General features: G+C 49.1%; 7 protein-coding genes across 7 annotated transcripts; 3 read left to right on the top strand and 4 right to left on the bottom strand.

Annotated features, from left to right (window-relative positions):
- Positions 1-196: 196 nt before the first annotated feature.
- F9C07_2751 (ubiquitin-conjugating enzyme E2-20 kDa) lies at positions 197-857 on the bottom strand (the record flags this gene model as incomplete). The annotated part of the gene is made up of 3 exons (XM_041289785.1): positions 197-302; positions 357-689; positions 751-857. 3 exons carry the CDS (start codon positions 855-857, stop codon positions 197-199), a joined length of 546 nt encoding a protein of 181 aa, XP_041142889.1.
- A 1156-nt stretch (positions 858-2013) lies between these two features.
- F9C07_2752 (putative serine/threonine protein kinase) lies at positions 2014-3702 on the top strand (the record flags this gene model as incomplete). Its single annotated transcript, XM_041289795.1, has 2 exons — positions 2014-2099; positions 2187-3702. 2 exons carry the CDS (start codon positions 2014-2016, stop codon positions 3700-3702), a joined length of 1602 nt encoding a protein of 533 aa, XP_041142888.1.
- A 460-nt stretch (positions 3703-4162) lies between these two features.
- Positions 4163-6293, top strand: F9C07_2753 (uncharacterized protein; the record flags this gene model as incomplete). The annotated part of the gene is made up of 2 exons (XM_071511006.1): positions 4163-4205; positions 4348-6293. The coding sequence occupies 2 exons, from the start codon at positions 4163-4165 to the stop codon at positions 6291-6293; spliced, it is 1989 nt and encodes a 662-aa protein (XP_071363835.1).
- Positions 6294-7228: 935 nt separating this feature from the next.
- Positions 7229-8155, bottom strand: F9C07_2754 (bifunctional GTP cyclohydrolase II/3, 4-dihydroxy-2butanone-4-phosphate synthase; the record flags this gene model as incomplete). Its single annotated transcript, XM_041289784.1, has 3 exons — positions 7229-7754; positions 7852-7969; positions 8092-8155. 3 exons carry the CDS (start codon positions 8153-8155, stop codon positions 7229-7231), a joined length of 708 nt encoding a protein of 235 aa, XP_041142886.1.
- A 416-nt stretch (positions 8156-8571) lies between these two features.
- Positions 8572-10433, bottom strand: F9C07_2277593 (uncharacterized protein). The gene has a single exon (XM_041284761.2). It carries the CDS (start codon positions 10174-10176, stop codon positions 9301-9303), a length of 876 nt encoding a protein of 291 aa, XP_041142885.1. The 5' UTR covers positions 10177-10433; the 3' UTR covers positions 8572-9300.
- On the top strand, positions 10434-18305 carry F9C07_2277592 (nuclear pore complex protein An-Mlp1). The gene is made up of 2 exons (XM_041289793.2): positions 10434-11102; positions 11152-18305. Exons 1-2 carry the CDS (start codon positions 10811-10813, stop codon positions 16956-16958), a joined length of 6099 nt encoding a protein of 2032 aa, XP_041142884.1. The 5' UTR covers positions 10434-10810; the 3' UTR covers positions 16959-18305.
- F9C07_2757 (transferase hexapeptide domain protein) lies at positions 17370-18092 on the bottom strand (the record flags this gene model as incomplete). Its single annotated transcript, XM_041284760.1, has 1 exon — positions 17370-18092. One exon carries the CDS (start codon positions 18090-18092, stop codon positions 17370-17372), a length of 723 nt encoding a protein of 240 aa, XP_041142883.1.
- Positions 18306-18418: the final 113 nt, after the last annotated feature.

The following is an 18418-nucleotide window of genomic DNA, read 5'->3' as shown; positions in this document are numbered from 1 at the left end:
CAACGCATAAACTCCAGAACCATTTGTATCCCTTATGCATCAAACCGTATCCCGAGCCAAAATGCAGGAGTGGCAAAGTCTCCAGTGAGACACCCCAAGAAACGACGACGCACAGACCCTATGCAATGCATCCAAAAGAAACACGGTCTGTCCTTAACGCCACATCACGGCAGCAGCCGACAAAAGTCATTACAGATTACTCAATATCCTCAACGTCGCGGTGTCTCGCAAGGACATGACGCTTGTATTCTTCCTGGTTCGTGTCCCACAGCTCGGCTGCCTGGGCGTTGAGGGGGCTGGCACTATTCAATCGTCAGTAAAAATGCATGCCGCATACAAGAGTAGGAGTGTCTCACTTGTTTGGTTCACCGAGCAAGCTTTGCAAGCTCAGGAGAACACTTTGCACATTGTACACAGCACTCCACTTGTCTTTCAAGATATCCAGACAGATACGTCCAGAGAAGTCCACGTTGGGGTGGTAAATGGGGGTTTTGAAGAGGACGGTTGGTGGAGAGTAAGGGTAATTGTTAGGGAAGGCGAACGAGAGCTTGAATGTCAAGCCCTCATAAGGAGTCTCGTTGGGGCCGCTGATGGTGGCAGTCCAGGAAGTGAGGTTGCCATCAGCATCAGGAAATGCGGAGATACCGGGAGAAGGCGAGAGCATAAGCTGCATCAGTTCAGATTGGAGGCTATGCGGATGGATAGAAGTCAGCATCGATTTCCCTTTTATTCGTCTTGCAGGTATAATACCGTTTAGTTACGCTTTGGCTGTCATTCCGCTGGGGTGCTGAGTTCAGCTTGGACGCCTCAAGCGCCTCAGGTGCGGAGTTCTGAGTATCCTCCATCGTATAGTCCATGGTGGACTTCCCGAGAAAGCGAGGGAGTAGAGATGATATACTTGGATCCTTCTTGACGGGAAAAAAAAAAGAGAAAAAAGACTTCCGGAAGGTTGTGGAATGTGAGTGACAGTAGCAGGAGAGGGTTGCTGTCTGGAATGACGCCGGATGCGAATGCGGTACCGCAGTTGGCTGGAAGTGAACGGGACGACCCACAGAATGAACCGTAGAGGATCTGATCGGATTCAGAGCAGTCGAAAGTTCCAAGATTGACTTTCGAAAGTTGCAATGCAGGGATAGACAGAAAGGACAAGGAACCTTACAGGTGTAAAGTTATTAACCTCCAAACTGGCAAGGACAAAGGGAAGGTTGGGGTTCGCAAACGGGGAAACCTTGGAAGGCATTCAGAGCCCTTTTTCGGGCTCCTTTTGTTTACTGTACCAACCAAATAAATGCGCCCCCGGCAACGCAGGCAAGAAAAAACCGAAAGAGCCCCGCCTGATCTCACACCACAAATCTGACTCGTTCTTTCATCACGCTATCAAATAGAATTTGGCTTTCCTTCTGCCTCGTGAGATGAGGTCGGAGATTTTTATATAGCGTGCACCTTCCTTATGATGTATTCTAATTTGGTGTTAGCCTGTACAAGGTTCATGTAGAGTTCCGGATATCTTGTTTTACCCAGTTTGCCAAATTACGATCGAATTGAAAGAAGAAGTGCGCTGTCACTCAGAATACTCCATACGGCAGGCGACATGCTGCTGCGGGTCTAGAATGTGTGACGGACATCAAACCAACATCCGCTTTTTCACGTTGATTCTCCCGTAGAGTCAAGCGAATGATGAACTTGTTGCTCTGTTCTTGATTTCTGCTAAAGACTAGTCTCTTATCCTCTTAGTTTTAACTTATATATTTATCTGCTATCCAGAATTTCGCTATATTTTCTCGTGTTTATGTCCTCATCATGAATGTTGCGGCCGGCGGATCAACATATTACCCAAAGAGGATAAAGTGGCAACTCGCGTGCCGCGTTTCTCAGCCATCTGGACCCTTGCCTATCTTCATCATTCCAGGATAATGGATCTAAACCTAGCTTCTGTATGACAAGGATCTTTCTGTCTTTCTACTCAGCCCGACTGGTTCTACTACAGCCAGGCTCATAGAGCGCCATCTCAACATGCACCACTCTCAACTCGCCCCGTTGCCAAACGATTTGCCCTTTCGTATTGTCTCCAAGACAATCGGCCAGGGTGCCTACGCGTGGTATGTTTATTACTTTTGATCTTATCCCATAGGTGTTGCAATGAAGACCGCAGTTTGCTAATGCTGTTTCGTGTCGTTGTATAATAGCATCAAAAAGGCATGTCCATCGCACACGGATAATCCGGTCTTCGCCGTGAAATTCATTCATAAAGAATACGCCGCGCGACATGGCAAGATCAGCTCACGGCAATTGCAAATGGAAGCGACAGTACACAAACACATCGGCGATCATAATAATATAATATCATTCTTCCAAACCGGAGAGGATGGGGTATGGAGATGGATCGCCATGGAATTGGCTGAGGGAGGCGATCTTTTTGATAAGATCGAGGCTGATGAAGGTGTGGGGGAGGATATCGCTCATGTTTATTTCTCACAACTTGTCAGTGCAGTGGGATATATGCACTCGAAAGGCGTGGGCCATCGTGATATCAAACCGGAAAACATGCTCTTGACGGCAGATGGGAATCTGAAAATCGCGGATTTTGGCCTGGCAACTTTGTTCGAGTACAAAGGAGTGACAAAGCTTTCCACCACTTTCTGTGGCAGTCCACCTTATATTGCACCGGAGGTCATTACTTGCAGCAACAAAAACAACATGAAAGGATTAGGTTACCGACCGGATCTGGTCGACATTTGGTCATGTGGCATTGTCCTTTTCGTTCTCCTGGCCGGCAATACACCATGGGATAGCCCAACAGAGAATAGCTACGAGTTCCACGAATATGTCGCAACTAATGCACGGACAACTGATGAACTATGGCAACAGTTGCCAGTCGCGACATTGTCATTACTACGGGGTATGCTAAATATCGACCCAGCCAGCCGCTTCTCTTTGGAAGATGTTAGGAGGCACCCTTGGTACACACGACAGAATAGGTTCTTATCACCCGATGGCAGACTCAGAGACCCGATCAATATGGCTACAACCATGTTCGAGTCTCTTCATATTGACTTCTCCCAGGATCCCCTGGCTCGGCGAGCGAATAGTGGTGTTGAGCCTTGCCGAATGGACATGGACATAGGAGATCTAGACACCGACTTCAGGATCTCATCGACGCAGCCTGAGATGCCAAGCGGCCACATGCTAGTTGATTGGGATACGCCTCACCTAACTGACGTATTTTCATCCACTCAACCGATGGGGCAGCCTCTCTCTGTGGACAACAGCTATGTAGCTGACACGCTTGAAGATGAGCCGTCTATGTCTCAGTTTTCTCCTCATCCGTCTGTGCCTCTCAGCCGAACGCAGAAAGCACAACAGTTCCGTGATATAGTGCCATCCCGGCCTTTAACTCGCTTCTACTCCATATGGGAACTAAAAATCCTTGTACCCCTCATCTGCGAGGCTCTGCATCGTTTGGGGGTGCCCGTGCCCTCAGTACCAGCGGTTTCTGCCAGTGATGCGTCGGCAATGATCAGAATTGTAACCAGGGATGGCCGAATGTGTACGCTGCAGGGTAAGGTCATCATTGAATGCGTGTCAGAGGGTCTATTTGAGATTGAATTTATGAAAGTGAAAGGTGACCCGCTTGAATGGCGTCGTTTCTTTAAAAGAGTTGCTGTTCTTTGCAAAGACGCCGTTTACATGCCTGAGGGCTAAACGGTGGTGCTGTTCATCAGGCCCTAAAAGTTTCCTCTGGGCTCAGTGCAACCCTTCGCTTTTTTTCATTTGGGTTTTGATAAAGGGTCTCCTTCTGTATGATTAATATGATTTATGATGGATTGGGTAAAAGATATTAATTGGAATTAAGGGCGTGGGTACTAGGTATGCTCTAAGATACTCGAAGAGGTCAAGCAGAGCCATGTCATGAAAATAAGTCGCTGCAGTTTATCCAATACTGTGATGAAATGAACCATTAACATGGGCTTTCATAAATAAATAAATAGTCTCCACTGCAATACATGCCAACACGTGACGCCAATCAGGCTGATCGCTGATCGCGGGGAGATTTATAAAGAAAAGTCTGGAACCCAACAAGAAACGGCCTGTCCCACATCTTTGTAGTGAGCCCCAATTGGATTTGTCCGGCCTCGATGGTGTTTCCGGACCAGTTTTCCTCATGGAGAAGCTGCCCGTAGAGATTCTTGCTAAGATAATTGACTGTAAGCACATCTAATCTCATTTCTTTCCAATTCCCAGCCAATACATTATTCCCCACACTCCGGTCTTTTAGTGTGGGTGGTCCTTGTGTAGTACCTTTTGCCACAGTCGCTACACGAGCTAACCTTCTCTGTTATACACCAGATCTCACGCCGCATGAGCAGGTGCAGCTCCAGTCTGTCTCGAAGAGATTCTTCGGCCTCGCGCGGGACAATAACCTATGGAGACTCCATTGTTATGAACAATCATGGGCCGCCGCAAACGCCTCCTACTCGGCCAACAGGGCCTCGGCACGCCGTGTCACAGATTCCACTACTCCCCTTAGCTCATTGGGCCAGACTTCTCTCCGTTCCCTAATTCAACCAGATATTTCGCTCTCAAACGGGGATCAGAATGTGTCATTTGCCGAACGGTCAAGAGCAGCAGCGACGTGGGATCCGTCGTATGAGGGTGAAGATATCGACTGGTATTCGGAGTATATTGCTCGCAATGGACCGATATCCTTCAATTGGCTCCAGCAGCCCTTTACAAAAGAAGACGAAGGGAAAAAGACACACCGCGAGGTCAAAGGTATGGGGTTGCTCCGGGATTGGAGCTCTGCGCGACAGAACAAGGCTATCGCACCATTAGACGACGGCAGTGTTTGCATTTGGGACCTAAATCATTCCCATTCAATCGGGTCTCAATCTACTAAAGGCAGGATTCTTGGAGTTAGCCAGCCGGGCATTCTAATGGCTAATCTATCTGGCCGGAGGGATAACTCGGCGGCTAAACTAGGGCTGGAGTTTATTAATCTTGGGGAATGTGTGAGCGTGGACTCCATTCGTCGAAGAGCATATCTCGCTGTTTCCAATGTGTTGAATGAAGTCGATCTCGAGACGCTGAGTGTGATCTCACAGCAGCGTTATCCTTGGTCGATCTTTGCCCTGTCTCAAGAGACAGATTACTCTGTGCCCTTAACTCTAGCTACTACTTTGAGCCTTCACATATACGATGGTCGGCTATCTGCAACCGAGGAAGAAGAGGCCATTAATCTTCGGTGTGAAAAGCCAACACTCTCGTTGGTCCCAAAATCACGGATATATGCTCCTCCGGATTCCCCCCTTCTCCAGCTTCAGCCCAACGGACAGCCTCCCCATCGCATACGGAGCCCCAACCCCCTAGAAACAGGTGAAGATTATGCTCCTTTGTTCCAACCAGGACCACTTGCTCTGCTGCACCCCCCAGCCCCTCACGTGAATTCCATATTCCTTGCCGGGCGATTCCCAAGCATCTTGCAATATGACCGGCGGTTCTTTCCCCGCTTGCAGAACACGATTCACTCGGGAGGCCGTTTATGCGGCCTCGCCTCTGTCCCAGCGCCACAGTTTCCTCTGTCTTCTGGTTTGTCCTGTCCGGACTCGCATAAGGTTGTCGCCTGTGGTGAATACAAAGGCAAAGGCTCCCTCGAGCTATACAGCCTTACGCCATTAGGTGTACAAGGAGAGAATGGACCATCAGATCTGTCGTCCAGCTTATCACAAGTGTATCAAAACAGACAGAGTTCTGCGAGCCTGAAGGTGTTATCAGTCGAGTCGCACGGCACCCGTATAGTCTATTCTGATGGAGATGGGAACGTTAAGTGGGTTGAACGAGACGGCCGAGCCGAAGTTCGTCGGTTCAACATCAACGATTACAAACCTCGCCGGAAGAATGAACAAGACTCATCTGGATTCAACACTAATATGCAAGGTGAGAGCGAAGAGGAGGCCCGCGGCCTGTGGAATGACTCATCTAGCCCTCGGAGCAACGACGAGGTTGCTCGGAAGATTCTACCTACCGGTGGAAATTTAACGGGAGATGAACTCCTCGTCTGGACAGGCGAACGTGTTGGCCGCATTAGATTCGCCGATACGCATGACTACGATGAAGACGAAGAGGAAGACGATCTCATCGATGTCAGCGAAGACATGGACAGCGCTAAACGTGAGGAGTTACGAAACAGGAGACGTGAGTTACGTATGCGAGAGCGTGAATATTCCAGCATGATGCGGAGAGCTTTAGAAAGACAGGCCGATGAAGTACGGCGGATGGGAGGCTTAGGGCTGTAAGCTGTGAAGCTACCTTTTTGCATTCTACGAGACTTATTGGGGAACTTGGGTATCTACTGATTCGGATAGCATACCTTGTTAGATTGACTACACTTCCTGCTCTTTATAGACAACACCATTAGCAAGCGCAAGATATATTTATCTCCTTTTGTCTTTTCATTATCGGGCTGGTCAACACCGAAGCGTGTATATATGGATGCTATAGTGTCAAAGTCTGTCTCTATCATAATACGCATTGGCAAAGCTCTTGCTTTAGATAGAGATATCTGACCTGACAGGAACTTAGTTTTCTGGATTAAGATATTCTACCTAACCACATTCTTTTTCGATAAGAAGTTGATTGAGATTCCCGTCCCCTATTCGGGTCAATAGAGCAGAGGCGATTTTGGACCAATACTTTTACCGGGAACTGTATGTGAAATGTTTACCAGTTCTAGCCTCTAAACTTCGATATTATCTCTATTTATACTTACTCACGATCACAATGTGCAAGCGAGGAGGGCCACATTGTGAATGTGAAATCGAGAAAAGAACGAGGATGATGCTTTGCTACACGGATTTGGTTGTGGTTGTGGTGGTGAATTCTAATTTCTGTTATAAACGGTCAATGCTCATTTCCAAATAACTTTGCTTCATAGACTAAATTTACAGATATGTAACCAGCATATTTTCAATCTATATCTATTTCTGTCACTCCAGATTGCCCTGTCGTGCCCAATCCATAAACCGAGCGAAGTATGGCCATCTGATATCCTAGATGTCCTTTTGCCCACCCAGCCTCCACTTGTCGCTTAGCAATAGTACATACAAAAACAGCCTCATGAACAGGTCGTAAACATGCACTCCGCAATGGAAAGAACCGAGAAGAATAGTTAAAATAAACGACAGTAAAGGGAAACACGGCTATACAAGAAACATTGTCACACTTGGACTTCTTACTGTTTTCCATTCGTGACAACAGAAGAGCTACCCTCTGTTTTCTCGACGTAGTCAACCAGGTCTTCGATAGTGCATACCTTGATGCCCCATTTCTTGCCGAACTTCAAGCACCCATCACGTCTCATCATGCCGTTATTGCCACCGATTTCTGGGACGCCCGGGACCAGCTCGCCGTCCTCCACCAACTCAGCAATCACACCAGCTTGTACCTTACCAGTCAGACGGCAGAACTCGACTGCGGCTTCAGTGTGTCCTCTCCGTTCGCGCACACCACCGCTTCTGGCCTGGAGGGGAATGATATGGCCCGGTCTCCGGAAATCTTCGGCGCGGGCAGTAGGGGAGGCAAGTGTTCGGCATGCGAGGGCGCGGTCCTGTGCGGAGATACCGGTGGTAACGGATGGGTCACTTGAGTCGACGGAAATCGTGTATGCGGTTCCTTTCGGGTCTGCATTCTCAATCACCATTTGAGGAAGACTGAGTCGACTAGCGATTTCGGGGGATACGGGCGCGCAAATTAAACCACTGGTTCGGGGAAGGAAAGATTAGTGACTGCGGTATAAGAGACGCACGCAATTGCAGTTAAGAGTTATGAGGATATCGGCCGGAGAGGATATCCCACCTTGTGAAGCGAACCAGGAAAGCCATCTGAGCGGGGGTAATTGAGTCGGCGGCAATAATAAGATCGCCTTCATTTTCACGGTCTTGTGAATCAAGCACAATTATGAATTCGCCATTCTCTATGCAGAGTCATGTGGGTTAGCGTTGCCGGTAGGAATTGCCTCGGGACGTTTCCACATGCGTGCGCCTTCAGCACAAATGGGAAGAATGTGGAGGGAGCGGTAAGGGGAGCAATACTCACTGAAAGCCTTAATTGTATCTTCAATTGAATCGAATTGAAGACTGGGATCGGTGTCTGCAGGCATGTTGAGTCGCAAAGATATGCCCCTCACTTGAGCGGGGCAGAGTAATATATGTGGCGTTGGTACTTGTTTCTTTGAAATTGAGCGTGTCTACGCTCAAGGTTGAGTCCAATTACTCTGGTGTATACAATTGGGACAGTAGATTCAGTTTGGACGTTGGGATTAACTCCTTTCCAAATGTGAATGACTCAACCTTGAAGCCGATAATGGTTATCTTCGGGTCGGTGTGCGGAGAAGCGCGGATACCGAATACCGAGATGCAACTCTAGAGTAGAATTAAGTATAACAGGAAAGAACAGAGGTATCTGGAGCTCAAAAGAGATATTTCTATCCTCGGGATGTTCCAGCAGCGCTGCGATATATATATGGTTGGAAGCAAGCGGAAAGGAAGGGAAGAAGAGTGGGAGGTCCGGACTTGAGTCGATCACTAATGGTTTGTCATGTATGTAAAATCAGTGCCGCGGGTGATAACTCCATGTATCGTATGCAAAACTATCTTCAATTCTTGGCGCATTTTTCTAATTTTCGCGCGCAAAATTTTGATAGTCCTGATTTTAGAACATCAACCAGAACTCAAAATAATTTAAATTGGCCATGTTTTTGAAGTTTTGCGTGCGAAAAAAATCAAAACTGTACCAAAACCTGAAGATACTTTTGCATTGGACGCTAAATCCCACTTCCCTTTAAGGTAGTACTACTCCCAGTGACACCGAGGCTGTTGCCGATTTATGCGTGCAGCGCGCTCAAGAGACATGCCTATCTTCCCTTCCCGAAGTAGATCGCAATAGAATATGTGTTGATGATTCAGTTATGGTTTCGTAAAATCGGGTATCATCCGGAGAGCATCGTGATCTACGCAGTTATATTACTCCATGCCACGGTTTTGGGTATCTATATTTTATTAAAATATTTTACAAACAGCAACTGGCAATGAGCGAAGATGCTAGTCAGACTTTTAGTCGTGTGATGAAACTCAGGTTCCCGGTGTAAATTTCCCCTAAGACGCCGGTTGATGCAATAAAACCGATCTTCATCATGGTCGTGCCGGTCTCTATAATTCAATCTCAACGCAATGCGCAATTGGAAAGCGCAACTGCAGAAGCCAATACTCAACATTTTTTAGTTTCCCTATAGCGTAAACGCTTCAGTCATCGTTTGAGATGAGAGTAATCTCTCAAGACACCCATCATATGGGTGTTAGTCGTTTTGCCGCTGCGACGAGGCTTCTTGACCTTTTTGTGTTCGATTTTGGGCCGAGCTTTGGTGACCTTGTTTTTGTTCGTGGGTGTAATCCCGGCCTTCTCCAATTCCTCTTTGACAGCCTGCTGGTCGGGAACTCTGATCTTCTCCCAAATCTGACGGAACTCGTCATCGAAGTGTTGTATCAAGGATGGATCATTGGCCCACACCATCTTCGCATGGTCGTCCTTTTTGTTGCGAGTAACAAGAAGTTTTCCTTCTTTCTCAAGTTGATTGATAGTGTCTTCCACATTTGGCCAGCCTTCCCGCAGCTCACGAACACTCATTCCAGCAGCGGTAGACTGCGACTGGAGTTTCTGGAGCAACTGCTCAGCAGTGCGGATATTATGTGGTGGGCGAAAGCTGAATGTGCCTTCTCCGTTTGCTCCACTAGGATCGTACAAGACCTTCTCGTGCATCTGAAGGATGCTCCGTAGTGCCTGGACATAACCCTGATCATTCGCCCGATGTTGAAGAGAAAGGTAGGAGACAATATCTGTGAACCTGAGAGGAATGCCCTTGTTTTTCATATGCTCGATTGCGAAGATGACCTGTGTCATAATATCCTTGCCTGTGCCAGTATTGGCAGGCTGCGAGTAGACAATATCTGCATCCTGCCTTTTCCGCTTGACATCGCCGCTCGGGGTGGGTGTAGAGGTCGAAGATGGTACTTGTGAACTACTGGCAGAGTTGTTATGGACGAACCGTCTCTGCTGCGGCATGCGAGCCGCAGCAGCCACGACGCCAGCGTTGAAGCTTTTAAGTTGCTGCTGAAGATGCGACATGGTTGCAAGTTATCAAGCAAAGCCAAACCCACAGTTGAGAAGAAAGGTGACGTGAAGGGTCCAGAGGTTAGTAAGATGAGGCAAGGCTTGGCTCACCGGAGCCAAACAGAGCTCAAGTAGAGGTCGCACAAGCTCATTCGAAAGTCCAAAGAGAAATACAGCCACCTAGAGATATGCAAGTCTTCCCTGGAGTATGGCGCACCGAGTAGGCTGTCAGCAGCCTTTGTTGGGCTTGGTAATGCGCTGTTCTTTGCTGCTGTAGCCATAGCCTCCTGTTCATCCGGAGTAACACCTCACGTGATGGCATCGGCGCGCTTAACCGCGTTGGGAGCTGTAACCCAGCAGCCCGAATGCAAAGCGTCACTCTTCACCCTTTGTCCATAATCTATTATTCATCATTCCACAGAGGTTTTATCTTCACTTCGCCTCTGTTACCTCTCATAGACATCTCTCTTTTGATGTCGTCATGACCTAATTGCAACCCTGAGCGCTGTGTGCACGTGTCAAAGACAGTGCATGTTACACCTGCAGCAACATCGTCTGTCACTTGGGTACACGACGATTGCTCTGGGGCATTCTTGATTAACCGTCTATAAGGCTAAGCGGCTTCGTGCTGCTGTCAACCTAGGGCGCCATGGCTTCCGTTACGATTGAATTGCCTTACCTGTCCTCTCATTACTCCATCGCGGAGTCAACGCTTACTACTCTTACCCAAGCTCCTACCGTTGAATTAGTGAATCAACTCCTAGAAGCGATCACAAAGAAGGCCCGGGAATACGATGATCTGAAGTCCGATAAGCTTCGCCTGGAGGTAGAGCTTGAAAACGCGGTTCGCAGCAGTGAGTCCAAGGTCAAGGTCTTGAAGAGCTCTGTCGAGAAGGGCCATGCAGAAGTTGAGGAATCTAGGAAGAAATTACATGAATCTGGTTTGTGTTATCGATGCTGCGCTGTGATGCAATTGCTTATATGCTATAGAAAATATCCGATCCAGCCTGGAATCCGAGATCGCCTCCTTGAAATCTTCTTCTACCTCCAATGAATCCGAAGTTAGCTCTCTGAAATCCCGCATCTCCTCTCTTGAAGCCTCAAACAGGGACACACTAGCACTTCTTGAGTCAAAGTCTGCAGCATACGATAAGCTAGCGGAGGAGCTGTCGACGCAACACAAGAAAACCATTGAATTGAGACGTGAACTTTCTTCTGCTGAGCAGAACCTTCAAGCTGCAAACTCGGCATCCGCGAGTGCCCGTTTCCGCGAACAGAGTCTCCAACAGGACTTGGATTTGACAAAGAAGAACAACGAATGGTTTGAAACAGAACTGAAGACGAAGTCTGCCGAGTACCTAAAGTTCCGAAAGGAAAAGAGTGCTAGGATCGCTGAGCTTCAGCGCGAGAATGAGGAGGCTAGTGCGACCATCGACTCCTTGAGACGCAGCGAAAATGCCCTTAAGAGCCGGCTCGATGAGGTGGAGCAGCGATATGAAGAGTCGCTTTCGAGCATCCAACAGCTGAAGGAGGAGGCCATCCAAACGGCTGAATCGTTCAGAATCGAATTGGACAGTGCGAACAGACTCGCAGAACTGCAAGGAAATGCCGCGGAAACCGCCAAACAACGAGTGCAGGAATGTCAATTGGCCTTAGAAAAAGCGAGGGACGATGCGGCAGAGGAGATATCCCGACTCCGTGTGGAGGTTGAAACGGAACATTCTGACAAAGAAGCCGCCGAGCGCCGCATCGCTGAACTTGAGCTCACAGTGAGCCAACTTGAGTCTGAGGGTGTCGCTGGAAGGAGGTCCATGAGCCCAGCACCAGGCTTAAACGGAGGGCCTAGCACACCTGTTCGTCCTGGTACCCCGGTTGGTACTTTTTCGCCTAGAGCCTCTCGAGGCAAGGGTGGCCTCACTCTCACGCAAATGTATACGGAATATGACAAGATGCGAACACTACTGGCCGCGGAACAAAAGACGAGCCAAGAACTCCGGTCAACTTTGGACGAGATGGTTCAGGACCTTGAAGCAAGTAAGCCTGAGATAGACGAGCTGCGCGCTGATCACGCAAGACTCGAGAATGCTGTTGTCGAAATGTCTAACATTCTCGAAACTGCTGGAAAGGAGAGGGATGACGCAACGAAGGAAGCAAGGAAATGGCAAGGTCAGGTGGAGGGCTTAGCTCGTGAAGGGGATATTCTGCGCCAGCAGCTCAGAGATCTGAGTGCACAGGTGAAGGTTTTGGTGTTGGAAATCGCCGTTTTGAAGGAAGGTGAAGGTAGCTACGACAGGGAAGAGCTTGAGAAGATAGCTCGAAAGGAGGTCGAGGATGCCGCTGCAGAGCTCACCCCTACGGGCCGCTTCATTAGCCAGAACCTGATGACGTTTAAGGACCTCCATGAACTTCAGGAACAGAACGTGACCCTCCGACGAATGTTGAGAGAACTCGGTGATAAGATGGAGGGCGCTGAGGCTCGGGAGAAGGATGCTGTCCGTCAACAAGAGCAGGAAGAACTGAAGGAGTTGAGGATCAGAGTGCAGACATATCGCGATGAGATTGCAAATCTTGTAGCTCAGACGAAGAGCTACGTGAAGGAACGTGACACTTTCCGGAGTATGCTCACACGTCGGCGTCAGACTGTCGGTGATTCTTCTGCTTTCTCTCAGTCTCTCCCACTCGGCGCCGCACCGCCTGGTGCTGCCGATGAGCATATGAAGGACGCACCTGATTATGCCGAGCTACTCCGCAAGGTGCAAGCACACTTTGACAGCTTCCGCGAAGAGTCTGCCACTGATCATTCCGCCCTCAAGCAACAAGTAAATGAGTTGTCGAGGAAGAACAGTGAGTTGATGAGTGAGATTAGCCGGTCCAGCAGTCAGCTGGGTGCTGCTACCCAGAGGGCGGAACTATTGCAAAGTAATTTCAACATGCTTAAGAGCGAAAACGCCGAACTCCAGAAACGCTATGCTGCGCTGTTTGAGAATGCCAACCGTCAAGACATAAAGACACAGCAAGCAGCTGAAGATTTAGTGGAAACCAAGGGTCTTGTTGAAAGCCTCCAACGGGAGAACGCAAACCTGAAGGCTGAGAAGGAACTTTGGAAGAATATCGAGAGAAGATTAATTGAAGACAACGAGACATTACGGAATGAGAGAAGCAGGCTTGACTCCCTCAATGCTAACTTGCAGACAATTCTAAATGAACGCGAGCACACTGATTCAGAGAGCCGTCGTCGCCTGCAGCTCAACGTTGAATCACTTGAGTCCGAGTTGCAATCTACTAAACGGAAACTCAACGATGAGGTTGAAGAATCGAAGAAGGCGGCCCTGCGGAGAGAGTATGAGCATGAGCAAAGTCAGAAACGGATTGATGATTTGGTGACAAGCTTGGGATCGACTAGGGAAGAACTCGTTAGTATCAAGACAACTAGAGACCATTTGCAGTCTAGGGTGGATGAGTTGACTGTTGAGCTCCGGAGTGCTGAGGAGCGCCTGCAAGTAATGCAGTCGAGACCTAGCGTGTCCGCTGCCCCAACTGAGGCGCCTACAACTATGGAAGATGGTGCACAAGAGTCTGGTTTGACACGTGAGCAGGAGTTGGGTATCCAAGTTGCTGAGTTAAAGCGTGATCTTGACTTGGCGAAGGGTGAGCTAGAGCATGCTAAGGAACAGGTGGAGGACTATAGGGCAATCAGTCAGGGGGCTGAGGAACGCTTGGAGTCTGTCACCGAGACACACGAACAGTATCGTGAGGAAACAGAACGTCTTGTTGAAGAGAAGGATAAGAAGATTCAGGACCTTGAAAAACGGATTGAAGAAATCTCGTCCGAGCTTTCTACTACCAATAGTGAACTATCTAAACTCCGCGACGAGCAAGGAGATGTTGCCCGCCGCCTTGAGGAGCAAAAGTCTCACCTGGAAGCTGAGATCACAAGACTGAAGGACGAGAATGAACGCCAGCTTGCCGCAGCCCAATACCATCAAGCAGACCTGAAGGCTCAGGCAGAAATTTCACAGCACGCCCAGCAAAACTATGAAAGCGAATTGGTCAAGCATGCCGAGGCTGCGAAGAACCTGCAGCTAGTTCGCTCAGAAGCTAACCAGTTGAAGCTTGAGCTTGTTGAATCCCGCGCCCAAGCCGACACGTACAAGAAAGATCTGACACAAAAAGAGGAAAGTTGGAATGAGCTGAAAGACAGGTATGAAAGTGAACTATCTGAGCTGCAGAAACGCCGTGAGGAGGTCTTGCACCAGAATTCCTTGCTTCACTCACAGCTTGAGAATATTACGAACCAAATCTCTGCTTTACAGCGGGACCGTGCCAACATTGCTGAGACCGAAGACGAAGCCGAAAGCTCTGCACCCAACTTGGAAGGTCTTCAAGAGGTTATCAAATTCCTGCGTCGTGAGAAGGAAATTGTTGATGTTCAGTATCATCTCTCAACACAAGAAAGTAAACGTTTGCGCCAGCAGCTCGAATATACGCAATCTCAACTGGACGAGGCGAGGCTGAAACTTGAACAGCAACGTCGCGCTGCTGCTGACAGCGAGCATACCGCTCTGAGCCACAACAAACTCATGGAGACCTTGAACGAACTTAATCTTTTCCGGGAAAGCAGTGTTACGTTGCGTAATCAGGTCAAGCAAGCGGAAACCGCCCTTTCAGAGAAGTCTGCACGTGTCGATGAGCTTGTGCAACAGATGGAGCCCCTGGAAACGCGGATAAGGGAACTTGAGAATGTAGTGGAGACGAAAGATGGGGAGATGAAGCTTTTACAAGCAGACCGTGACAGGTGGCAACAGCGAACCCAGAATATTCTCCAGAAATACGATCGTGTTGACCCAGCTGAGATGGAAGGGTTGAAGGAGAAACTGGAGATTCTGCAGAAAGAGCGGGACGAAGCCGTGTCATCTCGCGACACCTTACAGGAACAAGCAGCTGCGTTCCCAGAGCAACTGAAGCACGCAGAGGAGAGGGTGCAGGAATTGCGTGCAAAGCTTACGGAACAGTTCAAGGCTAGGTCTAAGGAACTTACTGGCCGTATTAACGCTAAGCAGCTGGAGTTGAATACGGTGGTGCAGGAGAAGGAAGTCATTCAAGAGGAATTGAAGACCACCAAGGAAGAGTTGAGCGGGTTGAAAGCCAAGTTGGCTGAGAAGCCAGCTGCACCAGCTGTTGAAGAAAAACCAGCCGGCTCTGGTGTAGACTCGACGCCCGCATCTCAGTTCCCTGGACCGACCACTCAACTGCCTGTTCCTAGCGATGATGAAAGAGTAAAGGCACTTGAAGAGAAGGTGCAACGCCTGGAAGCTGCTCTTGCCGAAAAGGAGGCTGCTTTGGCGGAGAAGGATGCCGCTATAGCCGCTAAGGATGCCGAGCACGAGACGAAAGCTAAAGAACGTATAGAGAAATTGAAGGAGACTTTCAACAACAAGATGGCTGAAGTCAGGACGGCCCACCGACAAGAGATAGAAAAGTTGAGGACTAATCAACAGGCCGCATCACAACCGCAAGAACCTGGAACCCCTGTGTCGAAACCAAACCAGGCCCCCGCAACTCCTGCAAAGACGGAAGGAGAACTACCGCAACTCACCGATGAGCAAGCTAAAGCACTGGTTGCTAAGAACGAAACCATTCGGACCATTATTCGAAACAATATCCGGACCATGCTTGCTAAGGAGAGAGAGAAACAGGGGGCTCAGCCTTCGGCAGGTGTGAGCCAGGAAACCTTGGCTTCCATGGAGCAAAAGTTCAATGAGGAGAAGGAAGCCATCAAGAAGGCTCACGAGGAAGGTGTTGAAGAGAGAATCAAATCAGCCGTCGAGCTATCTGATAAGAAAACGTTGGTCAAGATCAGTATGCTTGATACACGGTGTAGAAATGCGCTGGCGAAGATCGACGTTGTTCAGAAGGCGGCCACCGAGACTCCTCAGAAGCCTGTTGTTGAGGTGTGGGAAATAGCGAAGACAACTAAGGCTCCGCCTCAAACCCAAAAGCTTGCATCGGCTGCATCGCCCGCACAAGTAGCGTCACCAGCGCCCGCGCCAACACCTACGCCAACACCAGCGGCAGGAGTGGTACCGACCCCATCACCGGCTCCAGCACCGACACCAGTGCCCACTCCAGCGCCTGTCAACCAGCAGCAAGGCCCAGCAGCAACCGGCTCTGTAGTGACGGCCACTCAAGCCAAGGGACCTGCCCCAGCCGAAGTTCAGGGCCAAGGAAATGTACAGCAAAAGCAAGAACAGCAACCACCACAACAAAGTACCGAAGGCACAGCACCACCAGCAGCGAATGCGCCTGTGAATCCCTTTGGACAAAGTCAGAATAAACAGCCTACATCGCTACCAAGTAAACCTCCTGCTGGCGCTAACAGTGGAGTTCTTAGAGCTCTCCAGTCTGGGTTGCCGGTTGCACGGGGAGGTCGAACAGGCGGGCGTGGTGGCCATCAGCAACAGAACCCATTTGGTGGGCAGGCTCAGCAACAAGAGCAACCGCAGCAAAACCAGGGCCAGCCTCAACAACAACAGCAAGGCCAGCCATCCCAACGTGGCACCGGTCTCCCTCGAGGCCGCGGAGGCCGCGGGGGTCATGGCCGAGGTGGCCATCAGAATGTCCAGACTGCAAACCTGCCCCAGGGACAAGGGCAGTCTAGCCCACGTGGAAACCTGAATGCTCAAGCTCGCCAGTTCGTTCCTCAGGGAAACAAGCGGGCCCGAGACGATGGTGGAGAGGGTGGTAATGAAGGAGCTGGAAAGAGAATGAGAGGTGGTGGTCACGCAAGAGGTTCTTAAAGACATTTGATTTATTGTTTCTAGGTTTTTGCTTCAACTTTTCATTAATGTACCTTTACGCCTGAATTTGTTTGACCAAGGACTAAAGCGTCTACGAACATTCCAAATCTTTTATATGCCCCCTTTAGGGGAGAACGGTGGTCATAAGAAGACTCATTGATTTCCTTTGTTATTACATTTGATATTGTACTTTGTGATTGCATGATTCAGCGAATGGGTGTAGTGTCCAGTCTATGTCTTCTAGCAACTGAATAATTACGCACAGTAGCCCTCTTCTATAGCCAAGAAAACATATTTCATTAGAATCTATCAGGGTATAAAGCGCACTTGGGGGCAAAAAAAAGCAAAAAACAACAGATCATATGCATGCCTTGAGCCTGCATACTGAAGCAAACCGGCGAGCCACCAGATTCACCTTCTCCGTCCACCCCCTCCTGATCCAATAAGTCTAACAAGAGCCTCTCTCTCCTTTTGCAATACCATCAGTCTCGCATCCTCGATCACTCTCCCTTCCAATGCCTGGATCCCCTGTGTTGTAGCGGTGGCCGAACTCATTTTCTCCGTCGCGCGTGTACGTCTTCTCTGCCCAAAGCCAGCTCCAGACCCCCACACAACAGTCCAATCTCGTATCTTCACATTGTCCGAAACCTCACACCCTGAGCAGATCTTCGAATGTGCGCCTATCGATACGCGCCGATGGACGGTCGCGAGTGCTTCAATTGTAACAGCAGAGTGAATATGTGCCCCAGGTAGAATTGTAGCTAGCGGTCCAACGGTAACACAAGAGGATATACGGACGGGCAATCCGTCTGATGTGCGCGATTCTCTGAGAAACGAGGGAGGCTGGGTGGGCGCGGCGCCGATGGTGCTCTTTTCACTGATTATACAGTTCTCGCCGATGATGATGGGTCCTTCGTAAGAGTAGAACTTGGCGCGGGGATGGACTATCGTTCCTGCGCCTATTGAGATCGGATGCGTGCCGTGGAGGATGACTGTGTCTGCGACTGTTGTGGTAGGATGTATTGTTACGGGGGCGCGGGGAGTCGGGGCTGGTGAGGATGAGGCCGATGCTGAAGGGCGAACGTGTTGGGGTGGCGGTGGTTTGAGGTGAACTTGGCTTTGACGGGGGTCCATTATGGATGTTGGTATCAATTGGTGTAGTATGTGTGTGTTGTGTGTTGTCAAGGCAGATATGCGGGTTGTTTGAATGAATTAATTGATTCCATTAAATCGAAACTAAGCTTAATTGGAGTTGCGGAGCTCGGAAATAACTCCGAGATTCGATGGCTTTATCTCCGTGAGATTTATATGGAACATGTGACTCTTTCTCTAGTTCATCTATTAGACATTTATATGGACTCATATCAAGACTTGAAAGGTCTAATTTCTATATCTATATATACCGATTATCTCATCATCCCAGCTGGGTATCTTTATAAAAAGTTTAGTCATGAAAACCG

The sequence above is a fragment of the Aspergillus flavus genome, chromosome 2 (genome assembly GCF_009017415.1).
Source record: "Aspergillus flavus chromosome 2, complete sequence".
Lineage (NCBI taxonomy): Eukaryota > Fungi > Ascomycota > Eurotiomycetes > Eurotiales > Aspergillaceae > Aspergillus > Aspergillus flavus.
The sequence above is the reverse complement of the archived record's forward strand: the minus strand, read 5'-3'. Positions and strand labels throughout refer to the sequence as shown.

What these genes read in the sequence shown, in the direction of transcription:
- F9C07_2277593 (XM_041284761.2), bottom strand. Translation starts at nt 10,176, where the DNA reads ATGTCGCATCTTCAGCAGCAACTTAAAAGCTTCAACGCTGGCGTCGTG.
- F9C07_2277592 (XM_041289793.2), top strand. Translation starts at nt 10,811, where the DNA reads ATGGCTTCCGTTACGATTGAATTGCCTTACCTGTCCTCTCATTACTCC. An exon ending in GAAGAAATTACATGAATCTG is followed by an intron (nt 11,103 to 11,151) that starts GTTTGTGTTATC and finishes TATATGCTATAG; the next exon opens with AAAATATCCGATCCAGCCTG.